The sequence below is a fragment of the Eulemur rufifrons genome, chromosome 7, assembly GCF_041146395.1.
Source record: "Eulemur rufifrons isolate Redbay chromosome 7, OSU_ERuf_1, whole genome shotgun sequence".
In the NCBI taxonomy this organism is placed as follows: Eukaryota; Metazoa; Chordata; class Mammalia; order Primates; family Lemuridae; genus Eulemur; species Eulemur rufifrons.
Window position 1 is genome coordinate 223738745 of NC_090989.1, and position 15226 is coordinate 223753970.

At 41.4% G+C, this 15226-nt stretch overlaps 1 protein-coding gene across 7 annotated transcripts in view; it reads right to left on the bottom strand.

Annotated features, from left to right (window-relative positions):
* PIP5K1B (phosphatidylinositol-4-phosphate 5-kinase type 1 beta) overlaps positions 1–15226 on the bottom strand; it is a 273143-nt gene that overhangs the window by 120179 nt on the left and 137738 nt on the right. For all 7 annotated transcript variants that reach the window (XM_069474144.1, XM_069474141.1, XM_069474143.1 and 4 more), the window contains one exon: positions 654–784. In XM_069474144.1, the coding sequence (XP_069330245.1) occupies positions 654–784 (131 nt within the window). The remainder of the gene's footprint in view (positions 1–653; positions 785–15226) is intronic.

The following is a 15226-nucleotide window of genomic DNA, read 5'->3' on the forward strand; positions in this document are numbered from 1 at the left end:
ACACTGTTGTGCAGCCATCACCACCATCCCTCTCCTGATGTATTTGTTTTTAAATAATTGATCCCCACCCCAAACAAATGATAAAAGCTCAAGGCAACATGTGCGGGTGACCTTGTTGTTTTTTGCAAATGTGGTGTCAACACAGCAGAATTCTCGCACGTTTTCTGGAGGAAAGTTAAGTTAAAGTCATCACAAAGGATGATGAAGGAGGAGCCAGAAGACTGAATTCAGATGTGAGGCCCAATTATGGGCCCACCAGCCTGATTTTTTACATTAGGGATCCCAAAACCTGGCACCAGCGGCTGCTTTGTGGAAGCCCTCTTTTTCTAAACCCATGGCAGACATCACTCTGGGGCCACTGCGCTCTTTCCCACTAAATCTCAGACTCTTTCTCCGTATGGTCTTCCAGGCATTCACCACAACTCATTACAACTAGCCCACAGATGAGGTCCACTTCTCATCTCCATATAAAAACTGCAAGGCATCTGATGCATCAGGCAGTAACAAGCATTTGAACTGCTTTTGGTCCCCAGAGGTCCAACATATAAATTAGTACACATAAACACGGCCCTGGTAGGAAAGTCCTTCAATAGGGGGTTGTCACAAAAAAGATTCCTTAGCATGAAAATGATCACAAATAAAAATGTTCGTACCTGGGTAGGAACACACTTTCCACCACATAAAAGTCTTGCATGAGAACATCTCGTTCTGGCTTGGAAGTGAGATTGCCCACTGTGTATCCTATTCCCAGCTGAATAGCACCTTTAATAGCAGATGATGCAGTCTGCAAAAAAATAAAAAACAAACAAAAAAAAAAACCAAGGGTCTCAACATTAGGGCCTTGTTCACTGTTACAAGCAACAAAAACAGGAGAGTGAGGTTAGATTTTCTTTCTCGTTCTTAAACAACGAAGAAACTGAGGTTTGAGAGGATGATAGGTTACTTCTTTTGATGGAGAATCTATTCCAAATATTAAGGATCCTCCTTTTCATGAAATTACTTTTTTGTGATTGTCTTTCCTACAAATGTTGCTAAGGTCAAATTAAAGTCCGACATGACAATCTTTGTTTTATTAATAACTTAGAAACTTGGTAGAACACTTTTAATCTATAGGATTTTAATTTCTACCCAAAGATAAATGGTATGGTCACTTAAAAAAAACTGAGAATTTCTGTAATATGCCTATGGATTAGTAAGAGTATTTTATCTTCATAAGAAATGAAAGAGCAAAAAATAATTTGAATCTTTGGCATACACAAAAAATTTAATTTGGAAATTGCTTACTAGTCTTGCCATAGATCCATAATCAAAATTTCCAACATTGATCTGTATTAAAACATATAGCATTGGGACAACAATATTTCCAATTTACTATTTTTCTAATATCATTCTATAATTAAATTGATACAATGTTAACCTGGAGGATAACTGCCATGTATATGTGTATATGTACATATACATGTGTGTGCATACATATACATACTTTTAACCAACATAATAAGAGAAATAACAGAATAACTCAATTAAGGAAAATTAGAATGTATTCTTCTTAATGGTGAAAGTGTGTCCTGCTTTTGATGTTCTGCAGTACCTAATGCAGTGCCACATATACAGTGGAGCTAAATAAATACTTAAATCAGTGGGTCTTAACCAGGGACATGTGGCAATGTCTAAACAGATTTTTTGGTAATCACACCTGGTGGTGGTGGGTTTGCATGTGCTGAGCTGAGAGGCCAGGAACGCTGCCCAGCATCTACATTGCACAGGACAGCCCCCACCATGAAGAATTCTCCAGCCCCAAATGTCAATATTGCTGAGGTTGAAAAACTCTGACTTGAATGAATGTAATAAAGATCACCCATTTTATAGAAAAGATATTTTCTTTTTGAATTAATATTTTCACTTAGTGAATCCAAGACCTGGCCCCACCTTTCCCCATGCTTTATTCTTTTTTATTTCTTCACACTTTTAACAGCAAAGAACACCTTTCTCTTCTTGAAGATGTCTCTCCTCTTGATTTCTGTGATAGAACATGGTCCTGGGACCACCTCCAGCTTTTCTGGTGGTTTCTCCTCTTATTTCTTCACTGACTTCTCATAGTCTATTTGCTATAATTGTGGTGTCCCTAAAAGTTTGGTCCTTGATCTTCAGATCTTCTTAGTTACCTAGGTAATCAATCCGAACACTGTTTCTATGCATATGACTCTCAGATCCTTTCAATCCATTTGGATGCTGCTCTGTCAACACAAATGCAGTACATACAGAACTAAACTCGTATCTTACAACCTCTCCACCTCACCTCCGAGACTGGCTTTCTCTCCCCAGGCACTGTAATGTTCAGTCACCTACACTTGAACCTCAAGCAGACCACATCCCTAGGTCTCCAATAAATACTTGTCAACTTCACCTGCAATGTCCATGCTCAATCAGAACTGATCAGTCACCTCCACATACAACTGGTAACAATTATTTTCCCAATAGAGGCATCATTTAATTGCTTTGCTTATTCCACTGTAAAAATTATGTTATCTTAAGTGTGAGGACAACAATCTACATCCTTGATCCTTCAGGAGGTAGAAAAATGTCTTGGTATTTTTCCTTTTTCACATGCCACTTATTTAAGATCCCAGGGCAGCAAGATGGCAAAATATTGAGACTTAAGCCCATAGTGCATCTAGTGCTTAAAAAAATGTTTGCTATTTTAATATTCCCTCTCTGAGCTCTGCAATGCCACCAGTTGGCATCAGTGACCTTTTGTACCAGTAGCTCTGACTTCGAAAGACTGAAATGGATTTTCCTCATTTTAACCTTGCATAAAAATTCCAAAGGCATCTCTTATCTCATCCATCATTCAGTGGTATGACACAAGAGGTGACATCAGCACTTTCCAGAGGACCCCAACACCCCCAAACATTCCACAGACGCACATGCTCTCAAAGTGGTTTGTCCTCCCTGCTTCCCTCCCTGACTCTGCTTCCCACAACTACCTGCATTTCTGCTTAATTCAAGGAATCACCATGATAACAGTCGTTTTAACACTTCTTGGGCTAGAACAACCTGTCAAACAGATAGAGTACCCCATTCTGTGTTGTCCTGCCCTGGTAGTAGAAGGCAGTCAAGGTTTTGACTGGTCTATACTTGGTGTTCCCAAACTTTAGGGAACAAGAGACTCACTGGGAACTTGCTAATGCAGGCAATGGCCACATCCCCAGAATTTCTGACCCAGAAGGCCTGGGGTAAGGCCCAATAATTTGCTCTTGTTCTAAGAAGCACTGAAAAAACTCTTTCTTGTATGGCATACAATTAAGTTTTCAGTCCCTGAAGGAATGAGGTTTTAGAAAGGATCCCATTGACATCTGTTTAGTTAAACCAAAAAAACCAACTTATAATATTACTTTCCTTTCAGAGTACTTAAAATTCAAGTGCTCTGATGGGAGAAATAATAAAAGTAGTTATTAATCTTTTTTGAACAACTAATTTGTGCCAGGCACTTGACATATGGATAACAACAATTATAATCATAATCTATCATAATCATAGCACAGACTTACATAGTGTTTACGAAACGGCAGGCACTGTTCTAAGTGCTTTCTGGTTATGTGAACTCTGGCATCCTCACGACTGTATGAAGTGGGCACTATTATTATCTTTGTTTTACTGACTCGGGAAAGTTTAGCAACTTTCACAAGGTGACACAGCTAGAGAAGAGGTGAAGCTGGGACTCACCCCTAGGGAGGCTGGCTTGGAGTCCAAGTTATAAACAAGCATACTCTGTTGCCTCTAGCGTCAGAATTTCTTAACTCATTTAACCCTCTCAAGGACCCTCGAACATAGGGATAATTATTACCCTTTTACAGGTGGGGATTTAATACTCAGCAAGGTGAAGTGACTTGTCCAAGTCACTCTGTTACCCTGTGGTAGAGACCAACTGCCTAGCCCTGGCTGCTTCCTCAACTGTTGTTTCAAATCAAACCTAGAATCAAAGTTGGAAGTTCTATTTTAAGTCTGACCTCAACAAAGTAAGAAGCTCTAGGAGAGCCATTCCTTTTGATGAAACAGGGATAACATACTTTATTTGCTTCTAATCATACCCAACCACAGGTAAGCGAAAGAAAAGCTTGTAAACTTCTTGGTAAACCAGTATGAACACCATTGTTAATGTCACTACTGGTAACATGGGGTTATTAACAAAAGGAGGTATTTTGCTGACACCTCAAAGTTTCCCCCTCCCCATCTCCCCAAATGCTTTAACACTGATGCATTTGGGCATAATTAAAATGCATCTTATATATGTAATCTAAAAAAGGTAAACTCATAGAAGTAGAGAGAAGAATGCTGGTAACTTGGGGCTAGTTGGGGGTTGGGGAGATGTCAGTTAGATAGGAGGAATAAATTCAAGAGATCTATTGTGTTACATAGTGACTCTAGTTAATAACAATGTATTGTATTTTAAAAACCACTAAGAGAGTAGATCTTGAGTGTTCTTACCACAAAATGTAACTAGGAGAGGTAATGCACACTTAACTCAAGTTAACTAGCTCAATTGAGCTGTTCCACAATGTAGACATATTTCAAAACATCATGTTGTACACAATACATATAATTTTTTATTTGTCAATTAAAAAAATAAAATAGAAAAAAGTACATCTTGTCTGCTTCATAGAAATGTCTGATTGTATTCACTATGGCATATGGTTTCTTAAGCCATGGGCAATAAATGGGGAAATGTCATCACCTGAAATTTGCCCACTGGACATCAGGTCTGGCCTAGTAATGAGCCAGATGTGCTTTAAAGCTATGAAAAAAACACAGAAGCGCTACCTGGAGTCTCAGATTTGCAGATTAGTAGTCATGATGATGACAAAGAGCCTTCTGTGTGAAGCACTGGTGACTGTGCTTCTAGAACCAACAGTTCTTTCCCTGCAACTCAGCCGCCAGAGCTCCCTTCCTTGCTCTGGGATCCCACCAACAGACCAGCGAGACTAGGGGGCCTATGGCTTCGCACACCCACTGAGCCCTTCTGAGCTTCTCCGATTTCCTCCGCATGGCTTTGCATATGCTCTGAAAGTGCTGGAACGTGACCATTTCCCCTTCTAGACTCAAGGGAGGGCCTTTGACTCCTTTAAAACATATAGGTTTAAATTTCAGAGCACAGCAAAACAAAGTCTATTTTTAATTCAGGACTTTGCAAGGGCTAAGTGGAGACAATACGTTGCCTGGATACCAGAAAAACCTCTAAAGTGTTTGACTCTTGGAGAAAGACAGAAGCATATAATATCTCAAAGGCAAACCACGAATCTTCACTTTCACAGCTCTCTTTACTAACCCTAACTTGCTCCAGTATGATATGGTAATACTAACAGGAAAATGAATGTCAGCTTGCATTTGGGTAATATGTTATGGTTTTCAAAGCACTATCTTTTGATGATTGCATTCAATTGTCACAAATGGCACCTAGCTAGGTAGGCCTTATAATGCTCATTGCATAGATATAGAAACTGTGGTTCTGGGAGATTAACCTGGTCTAAGTCCCTTAGCTAGTGTGGTGCTACCGCCAGGAATAATACTCCAGGCTTCTAGAAGACTCCCAGTTCAGTGTTCTACCACTTTGCTTTACTTACCTGGGTTTTCTCTGCTGGAGATGGATCTGACAGAAGCTGAGAAGCACTTGAACAATGACATAATAATGATGATAGTAACAAGACTAAATGCCTAAGCAAATCCACTAATGGGGAGCAATGATCCTGATGACAATAAGATTTCAGTGACCTTTCAGGAAACTGCTGTCTACAGCACAATGTCCATGAAATTAGATCACTTAATATGCCATCTGATATCACTGGCTTTCAAAGCAAGTATTAAAACATTTCATATCAATAGCATTTTTTCCCTTAAGGTGATATGATGAACTAATTATAGGGTTGTAGCCAATATACATGTTGCCGGAGTGATTGTTTTCAAAAGTACAAATCTGATCATGTCACTGCCCTGCCTGAAACCCTCTAATGGGTCCTCAGCACCCTCCCTGCAGGATTAAGTCCAAACCCCTTAGCTTGACACTGGAAGCCCATCTTATACTGTCTTACCGCCTCCCTGCCTCTTACACCCATTGTAAGAAAAAGATACTGCAATAAACACATACTTTATGCTCTGAGCAGGCTGACCTTATGAACCCCTAACAACTGCATAGGAAAATTTCTGCTTGTGTGCATTTTTCCCAGGGATGGGGTCCAAAGCTTTCTTTTTTTTCTCAGAAGGTCTATTTTCGCCAAACCACAGATCTAGAGTTTAATTTTAAATGAGAGATATTCACTGTCGAAGTGCCTCAGCCTAGACCATAAAGAATGGTTCAGTAACACCTGTCTGGGCAGGCAGATGCTGACTGTGCCCGTCATGTCTACAGCTCACGTCCAGCCCCAGATCCTCCCTCCCGTCTCTAAACCTACACTCAAGAAACAAGACACGGGCTACTCATTTGTCCCCGTGAGAGAATTAAGGGAAAAGAAAGATGGACAGAGTGCATGACGCTGGTCCGTAGGACTACGGAAATGCATAGCCTCTGGGCAGACAAGCCTACTCTGGTCTAAGGGAAAGTGGGATCACTTCTTGCCTCTAGATTTTTTTAATCATTTCTCCAGTCTCTCCTTGTATTAGTTTCCCATTGCTGCCGTGACAAATTAATACAAATGCAATGGCTTAAAACAACACAGACTTATTATCTTATAGTTCTGGAGGTCATAAGTCCTAAAATCAAGGTGTGAGCAGGGCTGCGATCCTTTTGGAGGTGCAAGGGGAGAATCTGTTTCCTTGCCTTTCCACGCTTCCAGAGTCCACCTGCGTTCCTGGACTTGTGGCCTTTCCTCCATCCTTAATGCCAGCAGAATTCTTAAATCCCCCCTCCCCTGACCACTGGTTCTCTCATCACATCTACTTCTCTGACTCTGATCTTTCTGTTTCACTTTTGTAAGGACCCACCTGGATAATCCAGGACAATCTCCCAGTCTCAAAATCTTTAAATTAATCACATCTGCCAAGTCCCTTTTGCCACGTGAGGTAATGTACTCACAGGTTCCAGGGATTGGGACATGGATCTCTTTGGTGTCCCCTTATTCTGGGGACTGCACTCCTCTATTGTGGGACTGAGTCTGGCAATTTTTCCAGTGTTGCCCCCTGCAGAGAGAGGAGCTCCCCTCAAACTCCATCCAGTCGGGTGCGGCTCATTCACTTAACAAAGCACTTTCTATGAGCCCGGCATGACGGTAGGCACTGGGGAAAGCGTCAGCCTCACAAAGCACATGGTTCCTGCTCTCAAGGGAGTTTCTAGTCTAGTGGGAGACAGAGACATTAAACAAAGAAACATACACATACTTAATGTCAAATTGGAGTCAGTGACAGAATGCACAGTGTGAAGTGACTGAGGCCAGAAGGGCTGGGCCCACTTAAGAATGGTGGGGTCTGCTGTGGTCAGTCTGAGGACTGATCTGTGGGCTGGGACCGGAAAGGTGAGGATGGGCCAGTCAGGAGGCCACATCAGCAAAGACTGGCTGTGTGCCCACCAGGGACATATAAATGACCTGAGCAGGGTCCCTGCCTTCAAGGAATTGACATTCTGGACTCGTGTGTGTGGTGTGGAAAGAGAGAGAGCACACTAGATTAGGGGAGTCACTTTCCAGGGACAGAGAAGCAACAGGCTTCAGGGACCTGAAGCAAACCACTGTGGGTAAATCAGGGGGCAACAGACAGAGCGCAGGAACCGGAGACTGGAAAGACTGGATGGATTGGGATCTGCACCGTTAGGCCATCCTAAGGGCTGGCTGTGTTTGAGTAAGGGAGTGGCATTTTAATAGAAAGAGGACAGCGGCTCTGGAGGACACATTGCAGGGATTACAGGAGGGAAAGTGATTAGGTGGCAGTTGCAGTGGTTCTTATGGAGATGCTGATGGCTTAAAGAAGGGTGACCAACGAGAAGATGGACAGAAGAGTTGAGTTTGAGATGTATTTTAGAGGGAGATAGACAGGACTTGCTATGAGCTAGAAATGAGGAAGAGAAAAGTAGCACCAACGTCTCCTGGAATTTTCCTTGAGCAATGGAGGAACTGAGGTTGCTTTACCAAGTTGGGGAGATTGAAGAAGGAACATATTTTGGGGCAAAGATCAAGAGTTCCATGGGAGATGCCAATGAGACATCCAACAGGAGATGTTACAATGCAGGTCTGGAGCTTAGAAGAGGAGTTTGGGTTAATGTTTGAATTTGAGAGTTATTAGCATATGGGTGGTGTTGAAAACTGAGGGGCTGGATGAGGCAGCCCAGGAAGAGAGGGGGTGTCTGAGGAGAGTCCTAAGTCACAGTGACATTTAGGGACTGGATGGAAGAAGGAGAACCTTCAGAGGAGACTTGGGAGTGCCTGTAGCAGTGGGAAGAAAAGAAATGGCTTCAAAGAAAATAAGAAAAGAGAGTTTGAAGAAAAGAGTGGCAACACTCTCCACAAGTGGCTCTTTTGTTTGATAATATGAATGCTACAACTTGGTGGGATATTTAAAGCTGTGGGTTAAATTCTCTATTCTTTTCTCATTCATATCATTGATTCATATGTAAGTCTATATCTGGATCTAGGATATTTGACAAAATTATTTGACGAATTCCACTCCAATGATGCCATCATTTAAACCATATTTTTAAAAATGTTCTACAAGTTAGAAAAATAAAATGTTAAGTTAAAAAAGCAGGATGCAAAATACAGATAATCAAATTTGAACAGGAAAAACCCACAAGTGCATGTATACACATCCACGGAGGAAAATAAAACAGGAAGGACATTTATCAAAATGTACATTTCTGGATAATGGGACATTAGGTGAGTTTTGCTTTTACGTTTTCTACTTCCTGGATTTTCTAAGTGTTATGTTATATGTAGGAAAGGAAATGTCTTCCAACGAAGGTATTGTTACTATGTTTGTAAATACGTTTTTTTGAGGGATGACAAACGCATGTTTGAGATTTGCTTATCTTTTTGTCTTTTTCTTTTAGGTCAAGGCCTTGATGCTACGAACCCATGTGACTGCCATGCTCTTATGAAGTACCATCGTAAACAGCTTCATTTTTGTCTCCCACTATTCTCCTAAATGTATTCTGGGCTTAAATCTGCCCCTACTCCAGCATGAAATTTAGGGCAGGTCTATGACCCTTCTGGTGACTCCTAGAATAAAAAGAAGATCCTCTGTTCATTTCTTCTCATAGATCCATAAAAATGACCTCGTGTAGACACTTGGTATGTCTAGTCCAGCTCAGTAATAATAAAAAGCTTGGATATACTTTTAGTAGCCGTCTCCCCTTTCCCCCAGCTTGCCTGGCCCAAGCCAGCTCCAGTAGCGGGAGGGACAAGGGGGCTTCTCTTCTCTTTTCTGACTGGTTACTGGAGGGAGGAGGAAAGGAGCAGGAAAAGTCTCTTTTGAGGAGTACAGTTGTAAGATGTCCCAGGCACTCAAAAGGCTTGCCATGTGCATACATCTCTTTTTTTTGTGGGGTCCTTTTGTAGGGTCTGTAGTTCTCCCTTCCAAATGGCTGTTGCATTCTCATATTTAGGGGAAGAACACATCTCCTCTGACTGCCAGTCTCTTGTTGTTCCCCATCCTCATGTGGACAGGATCAGGGATGACCCCCACACTAGTCGCATGTCATTTGTCCTGAAACTCTGGGAGTTGACAGGCAGTCTTCCCACCCTCCCCAGGAAGCCTCTTTTGCTATCATAGAGCAGCTGACCAATTATGCTCATGTTCTTTCAATTTTCCAGAAAAATACTGTAACTGCTGCATTTCCCAGGCTCCAGGGAATACATACCACACTTTTCAGCGGTCTCACTGAAGCCCCCTTCCCCAGACTGAAGATGCGGGGCAGACCCTCTCCAGACCTTCTCTCTTGTGGGAGTTACTTATATCTACAGCTGTCTCCAAAGCTCTTCTTCCACGTCTCACAGTGGACCAGCCAAGCCCTTTCATAGACTGGGGTGATCATTAGACTGGCCTTAGACCACCCCTTCCCCACCTTGGAATGTGATTAATATGCTTCCACCCTTTCCGAGTATACGGTCCTGGACTGACTCCCAGGTCCTGCTGATGACATGGGCTTGGGGCAGCTGCATCACTCGATTGCTCACTGGGTTCCACGCCACCTGCCACACGATTGCCAGGCTCATAATTCCAAGGCCTTTTACTTTCTAATACCACCTCCCAGCATAACAACCTTCACTGGTTTTTGACCATCTATAGAAAAGAATACAAATTCCTTGCTTGGCCTTCAAAACTTTCTACAATCTAATTCCTGTTAATGCTAAATGCTATAATAAATAAATCCTCAAATGCAAACTGCTATAAAAAACACACCCCCTGAAATTTACTGCCTTGATTCAAGAGAGGTTTTTCTTAACCAGGCATAGTCCATGGCTCGTGTTCCTCAATGTTGGTCCCCTATTCTCTGTCAGGTGGTACAAGGGAGTCTGGCTCTCCCATCCTTGTGCTCTGATATCCCTTGGTCTCAAAGTCCTCCAAATTCAGCTGGCTGACAGGGGAAGTGGGACCACAGAAGGAAAGGCCACTTCCTACTCTCTTTGACAGGGAGTGACGGTGCAGGATACCTACCCCAGGTCTGTTCCTCAACCCTTCTCCACCCTGCTCTGTGCCCCGGGGCACTCGCCTGTATGTCAACATCAAAGGCTCCCTTGCCCTCTGGCTTCTAGCTGGGTTTGGCCAATGGGACACCCTGGTAGAAGACTGCAGGGAGGTTTGAGGGTGAGTTCAAGGTATTTACTTCCACCTCTCCTTCCCTGCAGGTTTGACTCAGGCTGGCTGTGTCCTTCTGAAGGTTATAGCTCCTTTCTTGTGGGTCCTTTCAGATGAGTCATATTTTGGGTTCTAGAAACTGTACCAGGCTCAGTGCTGGGAAAATTGGATAGCCTCATGCAGAAGACTTGAAACTGGATCCCTATCTCCCACCACCTATAAAAATTAACTCAAGATGAATTAAAAATTTAAATGTAAGACCTGAAACCATAAAAATTCTAGGAGAGAAAACCTAGGAAAAACTATCCTCAACATTGGCCTATGTTAAGAATTTATGACTAAGATCCCAAAAGCAAATACAATAATAAAAATAAAAATAAAAATAAATGGGACCTAATTAAAAAGCTTCTGCACAGCAAAATATATAATCAACAGAATAAACAGATAACCTATGGAATGGGAGAAAATATTTGCAAGCTATCCATCTGACAAAAGTCTGATATTCAGAATCAAGGAACTCAAATAAATCAGCAAGAAAAAAACCAAATGACCTCATTAAAAAGTGGGCAAAAGACATGAATATTCTTCAAAAGAACAGACACAGTCAATAAACGTACATAAAAAATGTTCAGTCTATCACTAATCATTAGTGAAATGCAAATTAAAACCACGAGATACCACTTTACCCCTGTCAGAATGGCCATTATTAAAAAGCCAAAAAGCAATAGGTGCTGGCATGGATGTGGTAAAATGGGAACGCTTATACACTATTGGTGGGAATGTAAATGAGTACAACCTGTATCGAAAACTATGGAGATTTCTCAAAGAACTAAAAGTAGACCTACCATTCGATCCAGCAATCCCACTAGGTATTTGGGATTCTTAGGTATTCACCCAAAGAAAAAGAAGTCATTTTATAAAACAGACACCTACACCCATATGTTTATCGCTGCACAATTTACAATTGCAAAGCTATAGAAACAATCTAAGTGCCCACCAACCGATAACTAAAGAATACACACACACACACACAACCATGAAATACTACTTAGTCATCAAAAAGAATGAAATAACCACTTTTGCAGCAACTTTGGATGGACTTGGAGGTCATTATTATAAGTAACAGAGGAATAAAGAACCAAATACCACATGTTCTCACAAGTGGGAGCTAAGCAGTGGGTACTTGTGGTCATACAGAGTGACTTAATGGACACTGGAGACTCAGAAGGAGGAACATTAGAGGAGGGTGCAGGAATGAAAAATTACCTATTGGATACAACGTGCACTAAGTCAGGTGATGGGTATATTAAACGCCTAGACTTCTCCACAATGTAATTCAACTGTGTAACAGAAAAACCACTTGTACTCCCTAAATCTACTTAAATTTTAAAAAATTTACAATAAAAAAAGAAACTGTACCATTCTCTTACTTCTTGCCTTAGGGAGGTAACAAGATATGTTCTGCCTGAAGATACTGTACCATCCCTTGTGGTTTCCCTGCATTTCTCCCACATCTTTGCAAACAGTGCCTTTCTTAAATTCCCTTCAAATTACTCAATTTGAGCGTGCTGTCTGCTCACTGCCCTCCAGATGAAGACCCATTCGTAGTGCACCAGCAAGGACGAGCCGCACAGCCCCACCCAGATGCACAGAGGGCTGGCTTTGCAGCCGTTTTCCAAATGCAGCTGTGCTTTGGAGGAGAGCACAGATTCTGGTGGACAGTTTGCTGTTTGGGCCACAAACCAGAGATCCTCCTGCCTCTATGCAAATGCACAACTTTAGCCCAACTGTCCTACTTAAAGTTGCCTTGTGATTCCTGGTCTCTGCATCCACTGACCTCCAGGCCTTCAGTGTTGTCCTCCATTCCCTTTCTGGTATCCTACCTACTCCTCCAGGTCCAGCTCTACCACGTGTCCCTCCGTACAGTCTCTGTTCATTACAGCAGATAAAAATTATTCCTCTCCCAGGTTGAGTCGTTTTATACTTTTATGGTATTCTGTTACTTTCATGGCTGGCAACTACTTTTCTGATGTAATTTCTGCAGCTATCTACATTTTCCAAAATAAGAACACTGGATGTCCCGTTATAATGATGCCCCCGCCACTCTATGCCTGCACAGACACTCCATGTGGTGAAACTGCCTTGTAACAAGGTCACTGTGACATACTAGGCACTAAATAGCCGTGGAAGAAGCCCAAGACAGATGCACTTTGTGTTTAATTTTCCCTTTTCACTAAGCAGCCTTTTAACAAGATACCAGTGTATCCACTTGTTTGACGGAAGAGTTGGCTCTCAAAATTTGATAGAAAAGGCAGAACAAAGGAAAGAGGCTTCATGGTTTCTTATAAATTATCTCCATCTTAATATGGTTGGCAGTGAAGCACATCCTCTCATTGGGAAGGAAAAGCATATTAAGCAAACACTCTCATTAACGGAAAGTACTGTACGCTTAAGGTATTTATAATGCAGCAGTGGCAAATTATGCACACTTAATTGCCCTTAAAAGAGATATGCCATCAACTACAGATGAAATTTTTGATTTAAGATAGAGCAACATTATGAATGCTGTCATGTAGCCTTTCAGAAATATTACAGTTTAGAGTAAAGACATTCATCATCAATGTGGCACAGTGTAATACCGTTAGCACCATTCCTACACACTAGGAAAGAATATTTCATTTGTTTGCATATTCAAATAAAAATTATCTTTATTTGCTATAAATTCAAATTTAGATTTAATGGATACACATAAGAAAGGAATGACTTTTCATCCTTATCGAATTAACCCAAATCAAATTGCACATCATCTTAGAGTGTTAGATTTCCTGGCAAAGGAGTTGTCCACCTTTAAAGGTAAAATATTACCTCGGTGCTAAGCACTGTCTTGGGGAAATAACACAAGGCTTATGGCAGATGTTGCAAGTTGTCTCTAGCATCTATTCTCCTTTCTCATTTAGCAGTTGCTCTCAATGAGGGTTGACTATGCCCCACAGGGGACATTTGGCGGTGTGTGGAGATAATTTTGGTTATCATAACTGGGTAGTGCTATTGGCATCTATTGGATAGAAGCCGGGGATATACAATGCACAGAACAGCCCTCTGCAAAACAGAATTACCCAGCCCAAATGTCAATAGTGTGGAGGTTGAGAAACCTTATTATATAGAAGAAATTTTATATTGTAGAAATTTTAATTGGGTATTTTGCCTGGTTCTCTTGCAGGTAGGTGCAGTCACACCAATCTTGCTGTTTTAGTTCCCATTTTCCTGATCACTAGTGAGGGAGATTTTCTTTGTGAGTTTATCGTATTATTTGCTTTTAACTTTATAATTTTCATTTTTATGGCTGCACACTAATAAACATGCTCAATTATTTTATACCAAATGAAATTATACTGCATTTGCAAACTAGTCCCCACGGAAGCTCTAAAACAGTAAGATTCCATGCTTTCTCCTGGGAGTTTATGTTATTGAAATTGTAAGCTCTCACAGGGCAGACACTACCTATTCTTTATCATCTACCAAATAAAGTTCTTCTTTATTCCTTTTTACTCTAATAAAATTTTACATAGCTCTAGATTTTTAAAAGTTGAAACTGTCCTTTAGAAGAATTTATACTCATATTCACAGTTAAGTATATATTTTTATAGTAACAGATAAGAAATGTTCTCTATAATTGGCTCACTGGGATAGTGGATTCTTTTGCAGGAGCATATAACAGCAGCCTGTGGGTGAGATGGGGTTCAGAAACACACACACACACACACACACACACACACACACACACAGAAACTATAAACAAGCCTGCCTACCTATTTCTTTATAGCCTCACATGATAGGGTTAGAAAGAACCTTTATGATGGGCTTTCCTGTAGAGAGAAATGATCCAGTATCTTTAGCTGGAATTTTTTGACATTATGGTAGTAGCACCTTTCTTGCTATACCTCTGCTTCACTCTTTTTGGGGGACGAAATGAATGGAGCACATTGAGCCCTTTTCACCATTGTGCCAGCTGACTGGCCTTTTCTGAGTGCTTATTGTGATCCAAGCATTGTGCTAAATTATTTACTCTTGATTTAGCTAAGATGAAACTGGTCCAGAAAGACAAAGCAACTCAACCAAGGCCACACAGCAAGGAGGTGGCAAAGCTGGCCCTTGAACCTAGATCTGTTAACCCTGAGTCCACACCCCACATCATCACCAGACATAGACATACAGAGCTACCAGCTTTGTCAATTTTGCGTTTCAATTTAGCACAGGCCCAGTTAAGTCTGTTGCTAGTCCAACTGCTTGTTTCTTGGCTGTGTGGGCCTGTTTCCAGGCAATGCCAAGCCAGCTTCTACTCTTTTTATGTGCATTCTCCTTTTGACCGGCAAGTCCATGGTTAACTCTCTTTGCTCCTCGGTGTGGAGGTGGGTCAGGGCAAAAGCTAAGCCTCTGTCCCACACAGTTC